This window comes from Miscanthus floridulus, chromosome 1 (genome assembly GCF_019320115.1).
Source record: "Miscanthus floridulus cultivar M001 chromosome 1, ASM1932011v1, whole genome shotgun sequence".
Taxonomy (NCBI): domain Eukaryota; kingdom Viridiplantae; phylum Streptophyta; class Magnoliopsida; order Poales; family Poaceae; genus Miscanthus; species Miscanthus floridulus.
The window spans coordinates 77,476,560-77,500,765 of NC_089580.1; the positions used below are offsets into that span (position 1 = coordinate 77,476,560).

Consider the following 24,206-nt stretch of genomic DNA (forward strand, 5'->3'; position numbering starts at 1 on the left):
AATTGTTATTTTTAGCCTGTTCGCTTCTTGGTTTCAGCCAGCCCAAATCAGCCAGCCAACAGTGTTTTTCTCTTACAATAAACCAACACCAGCCAGTCTAAATCAGCCCAGAAACTAACCAGCGAACATGCTGTTTGTTTGAACTGGCCACCTTGACATGTAGTTCTATGATTACGTTGATGGAAAATAAATGCTTTTACCCTTTTTTGAAAAATGGAAATTAGGTATCCATTTAAGAAGGAACAGACTTGTGTGTTTTCAGTTGCTTGTTGGCTTAAGGAGGTCAAGCCACACATAACTTTATTGCTGCCTCTGTACATTATTTCTTAGGATAGGTTGCGGTTGAATTGGTGACATGTGTGCTGTGGTGTGGCGATAGGTTAACTTTACATGCTTGCTATTTCCGCCCGATTTCAACAGCACGTTCGTTTGACTGTGCCATGTTGTAAACGATCCTAAATTTCTAATCAGAATAGTATTCTTCGCGAAGTATCAACCAAACGAACCAGAACATGCTGCAAATCGGCTGCAAATCGCCGCCCCTCACGCTACCCGACCCGACGCAGCAGGCGGCGCCTTCCAGGACGCCGACTCTGCCCGACTACGACTTCCAGGCGTCGGTCCCCCAGGCCCTGGCTCCTCACTACGCCCTCCTCACGCCGAGTCAGTCAGAAACTGCGACCCCCCTCGCTCCCCCTCCAGAATCCGCGACCCCCCTCCCCCCACTCAAGGTCAGAGCACCATGGCTTCTGGTCGGAAGGGGGGAGCAAGCAGGCTGCAACCAACAGGTAAACTCATGAATATGTGGAATTAATAAGTTGATTTCCCTTCTGTTCCCCACGTTTAGCCTCTACTTTGGGTAACCGAGCAAATCTATTTCGTTTTTCCCTTCTACTTTTGTCGCTTGTTAGGTGAGCCAGAGTACCAAAGGTCTGTAGACATTCTTTTTATCTACAATTTCAGTAGTGCAGAGGTTGGATATGTCAGAACTTATGGAATTTCGAAGTTGTGTTGCAGACTCTCTCAGATCTGACTGAATATGTTGTTGCCTGGATTAAAAATAGTAGATGACCGAAATAATTTTTGTGGTGAATACAAAAGTTGTAGGAAATTTTATGTAGATGTTTTTACTGGGAGCATATTTTTAAAACTGCATACAGGCATGTCAAATATTTTGATGTTTATATTAAGGGGCCCATATTTCTAGTGTTGCTCAATGTCACCAAAATCTATGGACTGCGCCTGATGCAGGCATGTCATGGATTGCTCTAATTCTGTTCCTGGAATTACTATGTTTTGCAGTAGTGTATGGAAGTAATTAGTATCCTGCTGATCCGTCTATTTTTGCAATGACGATTAACAATCATGTTTCTGATCCTCGTGCTTAATCACAGTTTGTTCTATTTCTAGCTAATACCTTTTTGGTTTGGGGGACATAGAGGGATTCCTGGAATGACAGAAGGTGGTTTCTTATATTCCATAGTTGCTTTCTATATTTCAGAAGTTGGTGAGCAGAAAAAGAAGAGGATCAAGTCTGATACAGATTCTGCTGCATCTATGAGGAATCAACTTGACCAAGCTGCAAGCCTGAAAGGAGAGCAGGTTTCAACTTCAGCTTTATTTAATAACATGAGTTAGTTTTTATATTTCTTGTATTCATCAGTGCATGCTTTACTAGGCAAGCTTCTACCTTCTATGTAGGAAAAGATAGGAACTTCCCTGTGTTTTGAAGTACTCCCTTCATCTTGAAATATAATTATCCTAGGATTTCTAGAACATGTTATGGGTAAAGCAAATTATGCACGTAAAGCCCCCTCCCTTAATCGTGGGGAGATATTGTGCTTACCATATTTGAGCTTGGTGGTTCGGTTGACAATCAACATTGTGTTGGGTTCCATAGGTAGGCATGTGGGGGCCTAGGGAAATTAATTCACCTAGAATCCCTTATAATTTGGGACTAATTGTAAATGCTTCAATGCCTTATATTTTAGGATAGACGGAGTAGTACTGTAGGACTTGCTGCAATTTGTTGGAGGCACTGATTTTGCATATGTCCCTCCCTCAAAACATCCATAATGGCAACCACGCGTTCAGGAGAGCTAGCAGGACTGTACAGCAGACCCTCTCAAATAATTTGTGGGTCTTGATATCCAAGGCGCTCTAATTGTGGGAGTCATCTTAGAATTTCTATCTCTTTGGGATATTGTCAGGGATGTCATCCTGCAGCCTGGTGTTGAAGATTCTCGTATTTGGCATTTATCTTCAAGTGGCCAATATTTGGCAAAGTCGGCTTACAAAAACCTCTTCCAGGGAATGACTTAGTTTTGGTCTCTAGAATTTGGAGAACCTAGGCTCCATTCTTTAAGCACTGGCAAGTCTTTAACCTTTTAAACCAAGTGTACTTCGGGTTCTTTTCCTGTCTTTTATCTTCTATAATATAATGATACGCAGCCCTCCTGCGTGTTTGAGAAAAAAAGAGAACCTGGGCTCCAGGAATATGTAAATTCTTCTTGTGGTTGGTAGCTCATGACTGGTGTTGGACAGAAGACTGTTTGTCAAGAAGAGGGCTTCCTCTCCTGAAGATCTCACTGTGATCAAGCTGAAGAATCTATCAACCACTCGCTCTTGTCTTGTGTTTTTGCAAGAGAGTTCTGGTTCAAACTTGTACAAAGAGTCGGCCTGCAGTTATTTTCCCCGCAGATCAGTGAGGAGTGTGACTAACCTTGGGATTTGGGAGTCTAATCATTCCATTAGTGGAGATGACTATATATAGGAGCCTCATGGGCCATATGAGCCTATATTAGATGGGCCTTCATATACTTAACAAGTTCTTTGATGATTGGTGTGCAAGAATCAATTTGCAGGCTGGCATCAATTATAGAAAGGTCTCAATTCCCTTGTTATCATTAGCGCTTGGACCTGTGGATTCATCGTAATAAATGTGGTTGATGGTGCTTCTCCAAGCTTGGCATAGCCTTACCACTCATTGGCAAGGAGTTATTTTTTTGGGGTTTGGCCGGGGCTCTAGGTATCTCCTACCTTATCGCCCTTTAGCTGGTGTAGTGTGGTTGCTTTGATCGGGGTTATTTGATCTTTGTCACACAGGTCTAGTTTTTGATAAATTGGTTTTGTCATGTGGGTGTGTGTGTTTGTAAGGCTCTCCCCCATTTTTCTTCTTAATATAATGATATGCAACTCTCCTGCTTGTTAGAGAGAAAAAAACCATGCGTCTAAGTGTTTGAATTTGGATATTGTTAGAATGACACAATTTTGACTTCTGGAGTACAGAAAACTAATATATTAGGATGGTATTACATGTGATTTGCTGAGGCTTGCCTTGAAAATGGGAGGTCCACCAATTCTTCCATTCTCTTTATTTGAACGAGAATTACTTTTTGCCTTTCTAGAGACAGGTTTTTTATCGGTTAGCTAGAGTTATCGAAGCTTATGAGGCTTGTAATCATTGACATTTAATGGGATCTAAATTGCTACTTTAAGTAGATTTTTATCACTTAGCTAGAATTATCGAAGCTTATGAGACTTGGATTATATTTCAACAACTCTGTTTGCTAGGCCTAGTTTATATCCTACAAAAATCCAAAGGCAAAATTGTAAACCTTGATAAAATTTTGCTTATAAGAAAGTGTAGTTTGATCATATAAATATGCACATTGCAATCCATCTTTGTGATAAGATCTTTAATATATCGAAATCCATGTTTAAATTTATCAAATTTTGTTGTATTATCTCCAATAGTGTCAAGGGCATCGTGGTCTAGGGTAGCTGGACTTCGGCTACGTAGTTCGTAGCCTTGATCCGTGAGGTTGGGGCGAGGTTTTACCCCTCGGCACCCTATTGTTGAAGGGGATGAGATTAAGACGAGGAAGGTAGATTAGGAGATAGGAATATTGTTCTTGCTTAATCCTTGACCAGGAGCCATTCGGCTTACATATAGGCACTAGGCTGCCAATTACTTCTCTAATCTCTCTCTCAATGACTCATTAATATGCTTCTTAGCCCCATCTAATGGCGCCCATGTAATTAACAGCAAATTAGTCACTTTCCTAGCCAGTTGTTCCTGCCTTCTTAGCTCTGCGGCTAAACTGCTCTCCTCACATGACATCTTCTCCCCCCCCCCCCCCCCCCCCCCCCTTGTCGAGTAGCTCGTCCTCGAGCTGGAAATTGGGATGACGCTCGATGGAGTCGATGTCTTCCAAGGTTGCTGAGGCCGCTGCTTCCCCGTTCCACTAGACGAGCACATGCTGCATGCCACGGGTGAAGCAAGTGTGCACTGCCCGCTCAGGTTCTGGAACAGCTGCTCCATGGTGGATGACTGGTAGAGGTGGCGGGGCATTTGGCGGCGTGCCGATGAACTTCTTGAGAAGCCCCACATGGAACACATCATGTAGGCGAGCGCGCGGAGGAAACCCCAGGCGAACAGCGACGTCGCTGATTAGCTCGGCGACACGGTACGGGCCATAGGAGCGTGGCTTGAGTTTCCCTTTTGTGGCCTGCAGCAGAGAGGCCGGCGCACCCACGGCATAGGCGACGGCGTGACGGAGCTGGTCGTACGCGCGCTTCTGAATCGCCTGCGATGAGAACGCGGAGGAGCTGCGACGGATCAGGCCCTGCTCTAGTATGGCGGCACACTGCTGCTCTAGCTTGTTCTTCTGGGAGGCGGGGTACCGGTAGGAGCGGACAGCCACCGGCTGCGACCTTGGCAGGAGGGCAATGTTGTGGTCGCGGAAGCGTGGAGGAGGCAGCCCATGAGGCTCGGCGAAGTCGGCGAATAGGGGCTTCAAAAGAATGTCGCCGGTTGTGACTACGTGCAGCGTGGGGCCTGCGGGGGCCACGACACCCTGCCATCAAACACGGTGATTGCAGTGCCAGAAGGACATGTTGCGGTCGCCGAAATCCCATAGGATTGGGCGTAGCGAGGCGAGCCACCAGGTGTCGAGGACGATGTTGTAGCCGTCTACGGGGAGGACGAAGAGGTCGGCAATGAAGCTCTCGTTGTCGACGGAGAAGGCAGCCTGACGGAGCATCCCTAGGCAGGGAACGCGCTCCCCTTTGGCCACTGTCACCTTCACGCGGCCGCGGTGCTGCAGGGCAGAGACGTGTTGGCCGCGACCGCTTCTGAGATGAGATTGTGGGTGGAGCCGGAGTCCAGCAGTGCCAGAAAGGTGGTGTCGCCGATCTGGAGACAGATCTGCATCGTCTCGCTGGTGCGGACCCTGGCAATGGCGTGGAGGGAAATGTGCGTGTCCGTGGCCGCCTCAGTGCTGTTGACCGGCTCCTCCTCTTCTGCCACGCTGTCCAACAAGAAGAGACGTTGGCAGACCTTGTTATGCTTGCGCCCGAACTTCTCGTTACAGTTGTAACAGAGTTCGAGGCGGCGTCGTTCCTCCATCTGGGCCTGGGACAGGCGCTGGACCGGGTGGCCTTCCACGGTGATCGTCGCCAGTGTTGTTGTGGCGGGGTTCGGGGCCGAAAGGGGGAGCTGCGGCTGAGGCGCCGGAAGGAGGGTGCGCACCGGAGCACGGGCTGGCTGGTGCAGCGTCGGAGCGCTGGCGACCGCGCAGTGGTCCTGCAACTCCAGTTTGCGAGCTAGATTCATGGCAGTTTACCAGCACACCCACACACTCACTTTGGCTAGAGGTAGAAGGAGTTGAGCACAGCACACACACAAACACTGCACGAGCTGCAGCAGCAGCTCTGAACTTTGAATGTGGCAACTGAACTGCCTTTTCCAATTGCATTGAGGTAGTATGTATACAACTACATGTACCTCTACTAGGTACACTAAGGTATGGTGAGTGCACCAACTACCTACTCCTAGTACTACTATTACATTGGCTTAGATCAGCCCACTACCAAGACATGGCTGATGAAGCCCTCTACCAACTAATGTACTAGAGGTGGCCTATTGCCTTACTGCTACAGCAGCAGAGACTGGACAGCTGAGCTGACCAGCTTCATCTCCTAATCTGCAGCAAAGAGAGTTGGGGAGCAGCAGATTATGTCTTACAGTCAAGGGTGTCGAGGTCTAGGGTAGTTAGACCTCGGCTACGTAGTTCGTAGCCTCGATCCGTGAGGTTGGAGCGAGGTTTTGCCCCTAGGTGCCCTATTGTTGAAGATAATGAGATTAAGACGAGGAAGGTAGATTAGGAGATAGGAATATTCTTCTTGCTTAATCCTTCACCAGGAGCCATTCGGCTTACATATAGGCACTAGGCTGCCAATCACTCCTCTAATCTCTCTCTCAATCACTCATTAATATGTTTCTAAATTAGCACCAGCTAATGGTGCGCCTCTAATTAACAGCAAATTAGCCACTTTCCTGGCCAGCTGTTCCTGCCTTCTTAGCTCTGCGGCTAAACTGCTCTCCCCACATGACAAATAGTCCAAACAAGAACTTTTGTTTGTTTTAAACTATAACTTGGTTTTGGTTGACACTGAATTTGTGTTGCAGGAAACAAGTCATTAGTGTACTTCAAGAAAAATACTTGTATAAATATTCAACTTAGCCTACTTTGTTATTGTTATATATAAGAATTGAGCTTGGTGTTAATTCCTTATGAAATTTTTGTGATATTCTCATCGTAAAACATCCGATTAAGTGATAATAGGGTAGATTGACTCTAAAGCAACTAAGGTAGCCCTATCGCACAATATAAATTATACATTGCAATATTATTAAATATTAAATCAAACCGACTGTCTGGAACATGGTTTAATATGTTTGCTATGGATATTATTACGTCATAAAATCTCCTTATCATTGATTTGACATTTATACAATTAATCAGACTATCAGCCAGTCTCAAAGTTAAAACTAATTATAAACATCATATTATAGGACAATGACTAAGTTTGGTTACTCAGATTTTGAGCTCTAGCAATGCAATGCGTAGTGCATAGCTTTAGCTCTTTCCTTCTGTTGGTGCACATGCATGCTTTATGTATATTTGTTTAATTATTTAATAGTTACAACTTACTTTCATCTCTGCCATTTTAGGTTGCTGCTAGGGTAAAATCAGATGACGAAAAGGATGAGTGGTTCGTCGTGAAGGTCATACATTTCGATAAGGAAACAAAAGAGTATGTATCTGTTTTATTTTTTTCTATCTGTAGGGCAAACATTTGTTTGTGATATAAAAGTTTACTCGAGGGAAAAATTACCTTTGAATGGAGGTAATGTTAACCTTTCTTACAAGATCCTGGGTAAGGCACCACATTATTGATGGGAAAATAGGAAATTTTAAGGTATCCGCTGTATTGCTAAAAATTGCCATGCAGAAACTGAGACAGCTATGGGGATGACATCTCCAGCACTGAATCTCACCATAATTGATAGAATTGTGATTCCTTAGCCTCTTGGGCTAACCCTAGAAGGGTAGCTATATAGGAGTCATACATGGGCCATATGGGCCTTAATACACACATACTCCAACACCCCCCCGCAGTCTGAACTACCGGCGCAGCGGAGTTGCAGACTGGACATGAAAAGAAGAACACACACGAGCCCCCCCCACAGACGCAACTAGCCACCGGTGATGTTGAGGCTGGAGCGAAACTCGGAGAAGGTGGAGGACGGGAGGCCCTTGGTGAAGATGTCGGCAAACTGGGAGGTGGTCGGGACGTGGAGGACCCGAACATCGCCGATGGCGACCCGATCGCGGACAAAGTGAAGGTCGATCTCCACATGCTTGGTCCGCTGGTGCTGAACAGGGTTGGTGGAGAGGTACACCGCACTGACGTTGTCGCAGTAAACAAGCGTGCTCCGGGAGGGGACTGTGGAGCTCGGCAAGAAGCTGGCGGAGCCAGGAGGCCTCCGCCACGCCGTTAGCGACAGCGCGGTACTCCGCCTCGGCACAGGAACGGGAGACCACCGGCTGGCGCTTGGACGACCAGGACACCAGGTTTCCGCCCAGAAAGACAGCGTAGCCGGAAGTGGAGCGCCGAGTGTTTGGACACCCGGCCCAGTCGGCGTCAGTGTAGACGACGAGCTCGGTGGAGGGAGACCGGTGGAGTAGCAGGCCGTAGTCGACAGTGCCTCGGAGGTAGCGGAGGAGGCGCTTGAGAGCAGTGAGGTGGGGCTCTCGGGGATCATGCATGTGGAGGCATATTTGCTGAACTGCATAGGTGATGTCTGTCCTGGTGAAGGTGAGGTACTGAAGTGCTCCTGCAAGGCTCCGGTACGCAGTGGGGTCTAGCACTGGGTTGCCCGCTGCCTCTGACAGCTTGGCCTGAGTGTCAACTGGAGTGGAGCAGGGTTTGCAGTCAGTCATCCCAGCTCGCTCCAGGATATCAAGAGTGTACTGTCGCTGGTGAAGGAGACCGGTGGGACGAGGCTGAACTATGACCCCGAGGAAGTGATGGAGCACACCAAGATCCTTCATAGCGAACTCCTGTTGAAGAGAGGTGATGATACGCCGGAGGAGTGACGGACTGGAGGCTGTGAGCACAATGTCATCAACATAGAGCAGCAGATAGGCAGTCTCAGCTCCGTGGTGGTAGATAAACAGAGAAGTATCTGACTTTGCCTCCACGAATCCCAATGTCAGCAGGTAAGCAGCAAATCGAGAGTACCAAGCCCGAGGGGCCTGCTTGAGGCCGTAGAGGGACTTGTTGAGCCGGCAGACCATATCAGGACGAGAAGAGTCAACGAAGCCCGCAGGCTGGCTGCAGTAGACTGTCTCAGTCAGAGTACCGTGCAGAAAGGCATTCTTGACGTCCAGCTGGTGCACGGGCCAGGAGCGAGAGAGAGCCAGGTGGAAGGGAGAGGGGGGAAGCAGTGGAAGTAGGAGGGAGGGGGAGGAGGTGGTGGGCCACCGGCCATGGCGGCAGCGGCTGCCGGCGGTGGCTGCCTGCCTGGCGGCTGGGAGAGGGAGGAAAGGGGGAAACCTAATCTGATACCATGATAGAATTGTGATTCCTTAGCCTCTTGGGCTAACCCTAGAAGGGTAGCTATATAGGAGTCATACATGGGCCATATGGGCCTTAATACACACATACTCCAATAATAAATAAGAAAAAGAGGAAAAGTGGGCATTGCATTTTATCATGTAGAGAGGAAGTAATGACAAGCTGTTACTGGCTTGGCATGCAATATAGTTTGATGAGATTTATATCATGTTTGTGATAACCCTTGCTAGTTGCCCCTGGACAACGTATCAGCGATCATAACATTTTAGTGTGCCTGTTGCTGTTGCCTTATATGTGACCATCGTTCTGTAAGTATCACTCATTTAATATTGATGCATGTGCAGGTATGAAGTACTTGACGACGAACCAGGTGATGACGAAGAGAGCACCCAAAAGTATGAGAGGTTTAAGTTCCTAACTATCTGTCCTTTTTTAGTTCCTATGGTGGGGCGCCTTTGGTGTCCCAGCATAGCAGGTCCCAAGCCCTGGTAAAGGAGGAGGGTTGTGTTAGGCGTGGCGAGCCAATGTAAAAACTTAGCCACTTAAATGGAGATGAAACCCGAAAGAAAATCGTTGGGGCGTAACCCTCTTAGCGACGCGCCATATCGGAACCCGGGTATGGTGTTAAATGGGTAAGGGCCGGGTCGTCACCCCCGTGACGCGCCGTGTCGTGATCTGGGCATGGTGTCAAGTAACCAAGGATCGGGTCGTCGCTTCCTTAGTGGCGCGCTACATCGACGCCCGGATGTAGTGAAAAATGAGCAAGGGTCTTCGTATCAGAGTCGACGGGTGCGAAGGGTAAGGAAGCTAGTCGAACCAACTAGGATCCGTTTAGGTAGTTGGAATGTAGGGTCACTTACAGGTAAGTTAAGAGAATTAGTTGATACCGTGACTAGGAGGCGTGTAAATATATTATGCGTTCAAGAGACTAAATGGAAGGGTCAGAAGGCGAAGGAGGTGGACAATACAGGTTTCAAGCTTTGGTACACAGGGACAGTCGCGAATAGAAATGGAGTAGGAGTTTTGATTGATAAGAGCCTCAAGAATGGTGTGGTGGGAGTGAGAAGGCAAGGAGATAGGATTATCTTAGTCAAGCTTGTCGTTGGTGATATGGTCTTGAACGTAATTAGTGCGTATGCCCCCCAAGTAGGCCTCGACGAGAGTGCTAAGAGACAGTTCTGGGAAGACTTAGATGGCCTGGTTAGAGCTATACCTAGTAGTGAGAAGCTTTTTATAGGAGGAGATCTTAATGGGCATGTAGGTACTACAAGCGCAGGTTTCGAGGCAGTTCATGGAGGTTTTGGGTATGGTAGTAGGAATCAGGAGGGGGAGGAAGTTCTGGACTTCGCGGTAGCTTTTGACCTGATGATAGCCAACACTTTCTTTAGAAAGAGAGAATCTCATCTAGTGACCTTCTGTAACGGACAACACTGTAGCCAGATTGACTTTGTCCTCGCAAGAAGAAAGGACAAACGAGCATGCTTGGATTGCAAGGTGATACCAGGGGAGTGTGTTGTTTCTCAACATAAGCTTTTGGTGGCATATTTTCGTTTTCAGGTGCGTGCCCGTAGGGATAAACAAGCTAAGATTGAAAGAACAAATTGGTGGAAACTGAAAGGGGAGACGTCAGAGGTATTTAGGGAAAGGGTTATCAAAGAGGGCTCTTGGAAGGAAGAAGACGATATAAACAATATGTGGGACAAGATGGCAACCAACATTCGGAAGGTAGCCTCAGAGGTGTGGAGTAACCAAAGGAAGGGGACGCGAGGCTAAAAACACTTGGTGGTGGAACGAGGAAGTCCAAGGGGCTATTAAGGAGAAGAAAGAATGCTATAGACGCTTGTACCATGACAGGAGTGTGGACAACATAGAGAAGTACAAGGTGGCAAAGAAGACTGCAAAGCGAGCTGTAAGTGTGGCAAAGGGTAGAGCGTACGAGGATCTTTACCAACATTTGAGTACGAAGGAAGGAGAGAAGGACATTTATAGGATGGCTAGGGTTCGTGAGAGAAAGACACGGGACTTCAACCAAGTTAAGTGCATTAAGGATGAAAGGGAGCATCTCTTGGTAAAGGAGGATGAGATCCGACATCGATGGCAAGAGTATTTTGACAAATTGTTCAATGGTGAGAATATGGACACAACCTTTTAGTTGGATGACTCTTTTGATGACACCAATAGGCGCTTTGTGCGGAGAATCCAAGAATCTGAGGTCAGAGAGGCGTTGAAAAGGATGAAAGGAGGTAAGGCGATGGGACCGGATGGTATCCCAATCGAGGTGTGGAGATGCCTCGGGGACATAGCTGTAGTATGGTTGACCAAGTTGTTCAACCATATTTTTCGATCAAACAAGATGCCTGATGAGTGAAGGAGAAGTATATTGGTACCGATCTACAAGAATAAAGGGGATATTCAAAGTTGTACAAATTACCGGGGAATTAAGTTGATGAGCCATACTATGAAGCTATGGGAGAGAGTTATCGAGCATCGCTTGAGAGCAATAACGCGAGTCTCTATGAACCAATTTGGTTTCATGCCCGAAAGGTCAACCATGGAAGCCATTTTCTGAATAAGACAAGTTATGGAGCGGTATAGGGAGAAGAAGAAGGACCTACACATGGTTTTTATTGACTTGGAGAAGGCTTATGATAAAATACCAAGGAATGTTATGTGGTGGGCTTTGGACAAACATAAAGTCCCAACGAAGTACGTCGGGCTCATTAAGGACATGTACAACAATGTTGTGACTAGAGTTCGAACAAGTGATGGAGACACGGATGACTTCCCGATTAGGATAGGACTACATCAAGGGTCAGCTTTGAGCCCTTATTTGTTTGCTTTAGTGATGGATGAGGTCACAAGGGACATACAAGGGGACATCCCTTGGTGTATACTTTTCGCGGACGATGTAGTGCTAGTTGATGAAAGCCGGACAGGAGTGAATGAGAAACTGGAGTTATAGCGGGAGACTTTGGAGTCCAAAGGTTTTAGACTTAGTAGAACTAAAACTGAGTATATGAGATGTGACTTCGGCACTACTACTCGGGAGGAGGAAGATGTTAGTTTGGAAGGTCAAGTAGTGTCTAGGATGGATACCTTTTGATATTTAGGATCAATGCTACAGAGGGACGGAGATATTGATGAAGATGTTAGCCATAGAATCAAAGCAGGGTGGATGAAGTGGTGGCAAGCGTCTGGTGTCCTATGTGACAAAAGGGTACCACAGAAGCTAAAAGGCAAGTTTTATAGGACGGCGATTAGACCTGCTATGTTGTATGGTGCAGAATGTTGGCCTACGAAAAGACGACATATTCAACAGCTAAGTGTCGCGGAAATGCGTATGTTGCGTTGGATTTGCGGGCATACAAGAAGGGATCGAGTTCGGAACGATGATATACGTGAGAGATTAGGGGTAGCGCCAATTGAAGAAAAGCTTGTCCAACACTGGTTGAGATGGTTTGGACATGTGCAACGGAGACCTCCAGATGCACCGGTGCGTAGTGGAATCCTAAGTCAGGATAGTAACGTGAAGAGAGGCAGAGGAAGACCGAAGTTGACTTGGGTAGAGGCAATAAAAGGAGACTTGAAAGGATGGAATATATCTAAAGACTTAGCCTTAGATAGGAATGCTTGGAAGACAGCTATTCACGTGTCTGAACCTTGATTGTTTCTGTTGGGTTTCAACTCTAGCCTACCCCAACTTGTTTGGGACTTAAAGGCTTTGTTGTTGTTGTTGAAACCCAAACGCTAGAGTTGGGGTAGGCTAGAGTTGGGGTAGGCTAGAGTTGAAACCCAAACAAGTTGGGGTAGGCTAGAGTTGAAACAAGTTGGGGTAGGCTAGAGTTGAAACAAGTTGGGTTTCAACTCAGCTATTCTTCAATTGGTGCTACCCCTAATCTATCACGTATATCATCGTTCCGAACTCGATCCCTTCTTGTATGACCGCAAATCCAACGCAACATACACATTTCCGCGACACTTATCTGTTGAACATGTTGTTTTTTCGTAGGCCAACATTCTGCACCATACAACATAGCAGGTCTAATGGCCGTCCTATAAAACTTGCCTTTTAGCTTCTGTGGTACCCTTTTGTCACATAGGACACCAGATGCTTGCCGCCATTTCATCCACCTGCTTTGATTCTATGGCTAACATCTTCATCAATATCCCCGTCTCTTTGTAGCATTGATCCTAAATATCGAAAGGTATCCTTCCTAGACACTGCTTGACCTCTCAAACTAATATCTTCCTCCTCCCGAATAGTAGTGCCGAAGTCACATCTCATATACTCAGTTTTAGTTCTACTGAGTCTAAAATCTTTGGACTCCAAAGTCTCCCGTCATAACTCCAGTTTCTGATTCACTCCTATCCGGCTTTCATCAGCTAGCACTACATCGTTCGCGAAAAGCATACACCAAGGGATGCCCCCTTGTATGTCCCTTGTGACCTCATCCATCACTAAGGCAAACAAATAAGGGCTCAAAGCGGACCCTTGATGTAGTCCTATCCTAATCGGGAAGTCATCCGTGTCTCCATCACTTGTTCGAACTTTAGTCACAACATTGTTGTACATGTCCTTAATGAGCCTGACGTACTTCGTTGGAACTTTATGTTTGTTCAAAGCCTACCACATAACATTCCTTGGTATTTTATCATAAGCCTTCTCCAAGTCAATAAAAACCATGTGTAGGTCCTTCTTCTTTTCCCTATACCGCTCCATAACTTGTCTTATTAAGAAAATGGCTTCTATGGTTGACCTTCCGGGCATGAAACCAAATTGGTTCATAGAGACCCGCGTTATTGCTCTCAAGCGATGCTCGATAACTCTCTCCCATAGCTTCATAGTATGACTCTTCAACTTAATTCCCTGGTAATTAGTACAACTTTGAATATCACCTTTATTCTTGTAGATCGGTACCAATATACTTCTCCACTCATCAGGCATCTTGTTCGATCGAAAAATATGGTTGAAGAGCTTGGTTAGCCATACTATAGCTATGTCCCCGAGGCATCTCCACACCTCGATTGGGATACCATCCGGTCCCATCGCCTTACCTCCTTTCATTCTTTTCAACGCCTCTCTGACCTCAGATTCTTGGATTCTCCGCACAAAGCGTCTATTGGTGTCATCAAAAGAGTCATCCAACAGAAAGGTTGTGTCCGTATTCTCACCATTGAACAATTTGTCAAAATACTTTTGCCATCGATGTCGGATCTCATCCTCCTTCACCAAGAGATGCTCCCTTTCATTCTTAATGCACTTAACTTGGTTGAAGTCCCTTGTCTTTCTCTCACGAACCCTAGCCATCCTATAAATGTCCTTCTCTCCTTCCTTCGTACTCAAACGTTGGTAAAGATCCTCGTACGCTCTACCCTTTGCCACATTTACAGCTCGCTTTGCAGTCTTCTTTGCCACCTTGTACTTCTCTATGTTGTCCACACTCCTGTCATGGTACAAGCGTCTATAGCACTCTTTTTTCTCCTTAATAGCCCTTTGGACTTCCTCGTTCCACCACCAAGTATCTTTAGCCTCGCCTCCACTTCCTTTGGTTACTCCACACACCTCTGAGGCCACCTTCCGAATGTTGGTTGCCTTCTTCTCCCACATGTTGTTTATGTCCTCTTCTTCCTTCCAAGAGTCCTCTTTGATAACCCTTTCCCTGAATACCTCTGACGTCTCCCCTTTCTGTTTCCATCACTTTGTTCTTTCAATCTTAGCTTGTTTATCCCTACGGGCACACATCTGAAAACGAAAGTCTGCCACCAAAAGCTTATGTTGAGAAACAACACACTCTCCTGGTATCACCTTGCAACCCAAGCATGCTTGTTTGTCCTTTCTTCTTGTGAGGACAAAGTCAATCTAGCTAGAGTGTTGTCCGCTACTGAAGGTCACTAGATGAGATTCTCTCTTTCTAAAGAAAGTGTTGGCTATCATCAGGTCAAAAGCTATCGCCAAGTCCAGAATTTCCTCCCCCTCCTGATTCCTACTACAATACCCAAAACCTCCATGAACTGCCTCGAAACCTGCGCTTGTAGCACCCATATGCCCATTAAGATCTCCTCCTATAAAAAGCTTCTCACTACTGGGTACAGCTCTAATCAGGCCATCTAAGTCTTCCCAGAACTGTCTCTTAGCACTCTCGTCGAGGCCTACTTGGGGGGCATACGCACTAATTACGTTCAAGACCATATCACCAGTGACAAGCTTGACTAAGATAATCCTATCTCCTTGCCTTCTCACTCCCACCACACTATTCTTGAGGCTCTTATCAATCAAAACTCCTACTCCATTTCTATTCGCAACTTTCCTTGTGTACCAAAGCTTGAAACCTGTATTGTCCACCTCCTTCGCCTTCTGACCCTTCCATTTAGTCTCTTGAACGCATAATATATTTACACGCCTCCTAGTCACGGTATCAACTAATTCGCTTAACTTACCTGTAAGCGACCCTATATTCCAACTGCCTAAACGGATCCTAGTTGGTTCGACTAGCTTCCTTACCCTTCGCTCCCGTCGAATCAGATGTGAAGACCCTTGCTCATTTTTCACTACACCCGGACGCCGATGTAGCGCGCCACTAAGGATGCGACGATCCGATCCTTGATCACTTGACACCATGTCCAGATCGTGACACGACGCGTCACGGGGGTGACGACCCGGCCCTTGCTCATTTAACACCATACCTGGGTTTCGATATGGTGCGTCGCTAAGAGGGTTACGCCCCAACGATTTTCTTTCGGGTTTCATCTCCATTAGAAACGCTATTTGAAATTAAGTAAACTGTGGGTATTCATTGACCCTATTCTTAAGGTTTGGCTCGAACTGATGGTGCCCCTTTTCTATGCTTTTCAGGAAGTACAAGTTGCCTATGTCTTACATTATTCCATTTCCAAAGAAGGGGGGTCCTTCGAGTGCCCCAGATTTTGGGCAGGGTCAACAAGTTTTAGCGGTTTATCCTGGCACAACAGCATTATACAGAGCTACCGTAGCTTCTCATCGTAAGGTAACATCTTAAAATGCACACTAAAACTATGGATAGTTAGTCATAATAATGATGCAAAATTTCCTTGCGTACTTCAATTTTGAAATATGATGCATTTATGCACTATTGTCATGTTTAACTTCGTCAATGTTATGTGGCTGGAATGTCAGCTATTGGTAGAGGAAGTAGTTGTGAGATGACTCTAGTGGCGTGCCGTGCCATGGTTTCAGGATGCTTATGTGGAACACGTTTAAGCCCTTGCCCTTGGCAGCAAGGCTAGGAAAGATGCCACTTTGTCCATGCACTACAGGACTTTATAGGGTCCACTGTAGTGTGGCCCTTAGGGATGGCAACAGGGTGGGTCGGGGGCTGGGTGAAGCCCTGAAACCCGAAATGATAACACGACCTGGCTCCGGACTCGATCTGGGTGGAAATCAGCACCCACCCCCAACCTGACAAGCCCCTTGAACCCGACGGGCCCCTGAAACCCAAGTAACCATAGCATGACAGTAGTAGAAGATATATCTTCACATGTACTTTATAAAAAGAAAGGCAAATGTGGGCATAGAGCAATTTAACAATCACCACACCACACCACATGACCACAACTACTTTGCAACCAAAGTCTAGAACCAACCTAGCACATATGCTTTACAGTGGTTTACCACAACCACAAGTCCACAATCACAATTCACAAGGACACATTCACTATCTAGCCAATAAGGGCAGTCCCAATGGGATGACTAGGATGCTTTCCATGGCATTAATTAGGTGGTAAGTAAGCAAAATGGTGACGTCGCATTGGAATTAAGGTGGAGAGAGAAGGAAATGGTTTCTAGTACATGAAACTGTCTACATGGGCACCAAGATAGAGTGTGATAGGTGGATGATAGGAGAGAGAAGATAGTGGATTGGCTGAAAAGTATTTTGTAAAAATAATCCATTGGGAATATAGTTTCTATGTGTAGTGTCTACATGATATGGCAAGTAAGGAAACTATCCCATAGTTTTTGGGTTGTGACTGCTCTAATGTCGGTGTACAAGTAGCTCAGGCGTTTACATTTGATGCACTAGCCGCTTGAGATCCACTGCTGCTAGGAGTTGATATTGCTGAAAATGCAGAAGATGTGCTATATGGCTGGTAACATATGCAACAGAAATTACATGAGAAACACCGTAAAAAAAATGCAGAGGAAAATATATGCCATCTTTGGTACACTAACAAATGGGATTTGTTGGCCAACAATTGAGTCCCTGAGGATAACATGTCAATAGTAGTACTAGTTACCAGGTGAAAGAAAAATCTCTGTTTAGGGGCCTGTTTGGGACTGCTCCGCTCCACCTTTTTTAGCCAAATAGATGCAGCTCCCAAACTCTGCTCTAGGAAAAAAAGTGGAGTTGTGAGAGCACCTAAAGAGGTGCTTTAGAAACTCTGCTCCAAGGTGGAGTTTGTTGAGCAGCCCCGAACAGGCCCTTAATGTCAAACTCGTTTGCAACTGCTTCTGTGAAAATACAGTTCGAGATCACAAGTATGCCAGGGTCGACATCATTGCATCAGGAATAAAGAATGCCAAATCCGTTTGAGCATTTCTTTGGTCGCTGGTTGTCTCACAACTAAACTAAACTCACTAAAGCAGCACAATGTAGCACAATTCATCTAGAACTCAATTAACTAGTGAACTACCTCCCAGATTTGCTACTACAAAGTGTGTGGGCATATGGCTCAGCTTTGGAGGACCGTGGATCAGAGGACTGGAGGGGGAGTTTCCTTGCTAGAGGTAAAGACAGCGGCCCTATCCGGGGATGCGTGACCTGCCATATGGCTTGAGAGGAAGAGCCAGCATAGGAGTTCGCGGCCCCGCCACCTATCTGCGAGGTTTGGGGTTAGGCTCCTCGCCTCCTTGTTCCCACAACAGGCCTTGTTGCCTCATGGAGTCAGAGTAGCGTGTTGGTGGCGTGGTGTTGGTGCCAGACTACCACAGCTACTATCGCGTCATTGGGATGCCGGAGTAGGGATGGGAGAGAAGCCAGGTGAGATGGTGGAGGCGTTGGTGCTGTCATGGACTCGTGTCTCGCATGCGGCGGCGGCGCTGGGGGTTTGGTCGCTAGGTTAGGTATGTTGTATGTGGTGCTAGCTGCTATTGAGGTTGTTAGTTGGGTTAGGTTTATTCTGGTAGGTTGTGTTGACTTGGCAGGTCAGTTTTTGGGTCCTCTCGGGGCAACAGCCAGATCCGGCCCAACACCTGCCCTAGTTTGGGTCTCTCCACCTATGGACCTGCTGGAAAAAAAATAGGACCTGTTCCTGCACCCGCTGGGTCTAAAACCCATGGGAACGGGACGTGACCCTGACCTGCTGCCATTCCTACTCCCGATTCTCGCTAACATTCTGCCCTCAACCCCATAGTGGTATGCTTGTTCTAGACGATCTCTAATTCAGCTGATGCTCCTTTGCCAACAGTGGCTAAGCTAGAGCAAATTGAAGAGGGTTATGCCTGGCCTGAGGTTGCATTGACTTATCTCTGTTAGACAACAAACCACAACTTGGAATTGGGAGTTCGGCTGGCACTGTTACTGCAGTTGCTTGCGATTCCATTTAAAGAGCTAAAGATGTACTTTACAGCTAAAAGCAAAACAAACTTAACAACTAAAGCACAAGAAGTTGAAATGGCTGTGATCAGCCCTAATAGACTCAACAACTAAAGAGCTCTAATAGCTTTAACACACACACGCGCGCGCTTGTCCTTTCAATTCTCCCCGTAAGCCTTGTGTGTGGTCTTTGAATTGATGTGGATCAGCCCAATTCGCGCCCTCATCTCCTGTAACTTTGTTCGCCCAAGAGACTTGGTGAGAATGTCAGAAAGTTGATCGGCCTTGATGTGGTTGGCCTTAAGAGACTTGGTGAGAATGTCAGCAAGTTGATTTGCCTTGATGTGGTTGGCCTTCACACTCCCGTCCTCCAGGAGCTTCTGATGAAGTGACACTTGATCCGGATGTGCTTGCTCCTTTCATGGAAGACGGGGTTCTTGGCAAGTGCCAGGGCTGACTTGCTGTCCACCGTGAGCTCGATTGCTTTGGCCACCCTGTCGAGCAGTTTTCCCAGTAGCCGAGCCAACCAAAGTGCCTGCGTTGTGGCAGAAGTGGCGGCAATGTACTCAGCTTTGCAGCTTGACAGCGCCACCACCCGCTACTTGAGGGACTGCTAGCTTACGTGACGATTGCCGAGGAAGACAAGCGTGCCGCTTGTGCTCTTACTCATGTCAATGTCGCCGGCGAGGTCACTGTCGCAGTACCCGACGACGCGCGTCGCGTTGGGACTCCTTGTGTAGTGCAGATCGTAGTAGAGGGTGCCTTCTACGTAGTGCAGGATCCGATTGACTGCCTGCTAGTGCTTCGTCGTTGGCCACTCCATGAACCGGCTCACGTACCCGACGGTGAACGCCAAGTCTGGCCGGGTGTGCACCAGGTAGCGCAGGCTGTCAACAATGCGCCGGTATTATGTGGCATCAACCTCTTCCGCCGTGCTGTGGCGGCTCAGCTTGAGCCTCCCATCAGAATGTGGGCTGAATTGCATCCATCCAGGCCACCCAACTCCATGATGTGCTTGGCGTAGTGTGCTTGGTGGAGGGTGATGCCGGTGTCGTCCTGGTGCACCTCGACGCCGAGGTAGAAATAGTGGCAAAAGTCACTCATCTGGATGGTGGCCTTCATCTGCGCCTTGAACGCCTCAATCTTCGCTTCTTCTGCGTCGGTGATGACAAGGTCGTCGATGTAGACGCCCACCAGCAGGACGGAGCGACAGATGCCCCACGGGTACAACGGAGCCTCATGCGTGCTCTGCTGGAAGCCCATCTCCTTGAGCGTGCTGTCCAGCTGGGCGTTCCATGCCCATGGTGCTTGTCGCATGCCATAGAGTGCCTTCTATAGCCGTAGCACCTTGCCCTCCTTGCCGGTGACGACGAAACCGTGGGGGCTGCCACACGTACACCTCCTTCAAGTCGCCGTTGAGGAACGCCGACTTTATGTCCATGTGATGACACGCCACCCCTCCTGGCCGGCAGTGCGAGGACGCAGATGGACTAGATACGTGCCACGGGTGCAAATGCGTCGTCGTAGTCGATCATTCTTGCTGGGCGAAGCCGCGCGCGACAAGCCTTGCCTTGTGCTTGACCACCTCCCCTGCCTCGTTCTTCTTCTTCAGCTTGAACACCCATTTCAAGGTGATCGGGTAGTGGGCCGAGCAGGTCGACGAGCTCCCAAGTCCGGTTATGCTCGATGGAATCCATCTGCTGCGTTGCAGCGTGCCAGGCTACATCACCCTCGGCCTGAGCAAAAGCACAAGATTCCCCGGTGTGCGTCAGGTGGAGCTCGATGTCGGTCTCGTGCTGCACAATCGCCGGCTCCGTCTGGTCATCGAGGATGTCGTCCATGGTGCGATAGCGCAGCGGGGTGTCATCGTGCACAGCGTCGAGGTGGTCCTCGTCGTTCTCCAGTGGTGTGGCAAACGTTGCTGCTCGTCGTCCGTTGGAAGCTGGTGTAGCCGCCGGCATAGCTGGTGGAGTGGTGACCGTAGGCGGTGTGCCTGCTGGTACCCCCTAGTCTAGAGATGGTGATCTCGATAGAGCCGACGATGTCTGGGGTGTCAGGGCAGGTGAACTGGACATATATGCAGATTCACTTGCTCCCTCGGCTCCTCCGAGATGCACGTAGTCGACGACAAAGTCGCTTGTTATCGTCGCCGTGCCGCTGCTGGTATCCTTGTCCCGCAGCCGTGTCCTTCATCGAAGACGACGTCGCGCGCCACACGCACGTGTTGGGTTGTCGGGTCAAGGACACGGTACGCCTTGACGCCATCAGCGTAGCCGATGAAGACTCCTAGCGTGCTCCAGCTTGCCGAGGTGGTTCAGCTCCTTGACATATGACCGGCAGCCGAACGTACGAAGGTATCCGACCGCCCGCGTGCGCCCATGCTAAGCTTCGTAGGGGGTCTTGCCTTCGCTCTTGGCCGACGATCGATTGAGCAGGTCACCACGCACGTTCACTGCCTCTCCCCAGAAGGTCACCAGCATGCCCCTCTGCTTGAGCAGGGCGCGCGCGGTTGCCACCACAGTTTGGTTCTGGCGCTTGACTACACCATTCTGCTGTGGCGTGTACAGCGTGTAGTGCCACTGGATACCTTCGCCGGCATAGTAGGCGGCAAACTCCGCCGCGGTGAACTGTCCGTTGTCGGTGCGCAGCACCTGGAGCTTGTGGCCGCATTCCTCCGCGGTGGACATGCTTGATGGCGACTGCTGCTGCTGCTTTTGTTGGGAGGACCGCCCACATGAACCGGGACGCGTTGTCCACTAGGAGCAGGAAGTAGCGCCGGCCTCCAGGAGTTGCTAGCGTGACAGGGCCACACAGGTCGCCGTGGACGAGCTCGAGTTGCTTCTGCGCGCGTTACGAAGCCTGACGAGGAGCTTCTGCTTGGTCACCACGCACGTGTCGGACAGCTGCTCGACGTGGTCGGTCTGGGGTACCCCTCGTGCCTTCTCCTTGCGCCCCAGCTTCTGCAGGGTCTCGAAGTGCTTCGCTCATGCTAGCCTTGTGCAAGTATACTAATCTGAATGTCACCAACTTTTGCAACTGATCTAATCTGAATGTCGCCACTTTTAACTCTGAAATTACATTGGCTGATGGGCTGGCCTTGTGCCAAGTATACTGACGATCCCACATCATCTAGAACTTAATTCAATGTTAACCATTGAGATTATTGAGCTTTTTGTGAAAGCCAAAAGTTAACATGTGAAGTTGTTGGTAGAATCATTCAAGTTAAAGGGTATTATGGAGTTGGAAGAAGATTAAAAACAAGATGAGTTTATAAGGTGTTGGGGAATGTGTAAGTGGGAAAATATGTAGAACAATAGATATTATGTTGAGTACAAGGTATGTATGTATTAATGCATGTATAGGTTGGCCGGTTGGGCTAGGGCCGCACGGCCTGCCCAAAGCCCATATGTCTAATAGGGATGTTTGCAGTGCAGGGTGGGGTGGGGTGGGGTTTGGGGAGTAAATGCAGAAAAGCGAGTAACGTAGTCTGACATAACTGTTAAGGAGAAATATTGTTGTACCTCCTTTTATGACAACCAAGAGCGGAGACAGGGCTGGTGCTGCAGCACCGGTCCAGGCAACAAAAACTCTTACAAAATGCTGGTCCAGCTGGTTGGCACCACAGCATCTTATACTTAGAATCAAGACATGCTCAGACTAGCAGTGTAGTTAGCACCTTCCCTTGCCTGTGTTTTGGCTCCACCCTTGAGAACTGTTACGAACCTTTGGTATCAGAGAGCATAACCACGGGCCGCACGAAGAAGAAAGACTGGCGCGACGACGACCGCATGGATCAGAGGAAAGCCGTGGCGACACACCATGCGAAAACAGAGGAAGGATCCCAAGAAAAAAAATGGATCGTTGGGGAATTAGAATAGTATAATCCTAACCCCCAATCCATGGCTTTGGAACCATGTTACAAACCTTTGGTACCAGAGAGCATAACCACTCCACAAGTGGAGATGACTATATATAGTGCCTCATGGGCCATATGGGTCTATAGTATAAGGGTCTTCATACACTTGAGAAAAACAACTATCATGTAAGAAATATTATGTCATGAAAGACAGCGGGTATACTACGTGTTGCCATGTATAAACTGATATGCTTATATGCATTGTACAGACATGGTACATCCACATAGATGTTGCGCAGGTAATTGCTGGACATTTGTTAATTTTCTTAAATTCACCTGTGGTTCTTTTATGACCACCACAAAATTGGTACTAGTACTTAATTGGCTCTCCTTTTTTGTTGGCTTGCTTAGTCATTAATGCTCTTGTCTTTCTGTCATCATGTTGATGTGAAACCGGGCTACAAAAAATCCAGAGGAAGTCTGATGAGTAAGTTGTTTGTGCATTTACAATCTCATACTAGTTCATTGTTTACGGTTTGTTTTAGGTTCAATTTCATATTCTAGTCTGCCTTCGGAAAACTGCAGTCTGCTCCTACAACACTGTGGTCATGGCATTTGATTCAAACAATGGAGTGTTTACATTTGGCTGGAATTTCCATTTAGGGTTACTGTCATGCTTTTGTAGCGTTGGCAAAGTTTATGCAAAAGTTTTATTTATTGACATCTAAAATGCCAAATAAATACCATCAAGACATATTCCATGGTTGATTTAATGAAACTGATTTGATGTTGCATTTTCGATAAACTTAGACGAATTCAGAGAAGTTTGACATAGGACAAAATTAAAAAACACAGCATTTTGAGAGTGGGGGGTACTACGTAATCGAAAGTAGTAGTATTATGTCTTCCTGAAACTATTTTGTGACTATTACTTCTCTTTTGACAGTTATATTCTGGAGTTCGATGATGATGAGGAGGACGGGTCTCTGCCGCAAAGAGCTGTGCCGTTCTATAGGGTGGTTGCCCTCCCGGAGGGCCACCGTCAGTGAAGATCTTTGACGCCAGGGGCGGATGCACAGTGGGTGCATGGGGGTAGCTGTACCCCCAAAATTTCTGCAAAAATACTAGGTTCATATACCCTTTAATACATTATATACGTATAATATAATATATTGTTAATTAGCAAAAGTCTCACACAGAGCTTGTTTGCATTGTTGCTTTTGAATCTAGTGATTTCCTTTGCTTTTTATGACAACGAAGAACTTATTGAACTTGCAAAATTTTATCCCAAGATTTCATGGGTACAAGTATGGTCCAACTTTCTTTGCCACTTAATATATTTGTTGTTGATGTGTGTAACTACACAAGTTTCCGATAAGCAAAGAATTTTAGTGAGCTCCCTCTCAGACTGGTTGAGACAAACAAGCACAATCGCTTCAAAACAAGATGGGCAATCAATACTTAAATGATTTTTTTATCATATTTATTGAGCTCGCATGACTTTTTCTAATGTGTAAGTGATGAAGACGTCATTAAACGCTTTCAAGAATCGCGGAATGGTTTGTGAAGGTTTAGTTTCTATTATAATAATTTATAAGAATTAGTTGCGAACTTATAATGAAAAAATATAACTTGTTTCATTTATATATCTTTACAACTATTTTATTAATCGAATTATATCATTTCAATATTGATCATTTTAGTCCGTACCCCATGATCGAAATCCTAGATCCGCCACTGTTTGACGCGGTTGCGCATTTGTAGTGCAGCAGATAATGCAAGATAGGATGTCTTGAGTGTGACAATGTGGTGGTCATATCTCTAGCTCGGCGCACGTTGAAGTGCAGGCTATA

The 24,206-nt window shown here is 47.1% G+C and overlaps 1 protein-coding gene across 2 annotated transcripts; it reads left to right on the forward strand.

Moving 5' to 3' along the window:
* Positions 1-526: 526 nt before the first annotated feature.
* Positions 527-23,655, forward strand: LOC136536485 (SAGA-associated factor 29 homolog A-like). 2 transcript variants are annotated; one of them, XM_066528765.1, is made up of 7 exons: positions 530-788; positions 1,502-1,602; positions 7,019-7,101; positions 9,273-9,332; positions 15,782-15,932; positions 22,827-22,840; positions 23,300-23,655. In XM_066528765.1, the coding sequence occupies exons 1-7, from the start codon at positions 743-745 to the stop codon at positions 23,400-23,402; spliced, it is 558 nt and encodes a 185-aa protein (XP_066384862.1). In that variant the 5' UTR covers positions 530-742; the 3' UTR covers positions 23,403-23,655. The 2 variants fall into 2 exon arrangements, with proteins under 2 accessions (XP_066384864.1, XP_066384862.1); XM_066528767.1 differs by lacking the exon at positions 9,273-9,332 and having other exon boundaries at positions 527-788.
* The last annotated feature ends 551 nt before the right edge of the window (positions 23,656-24,206 follow it).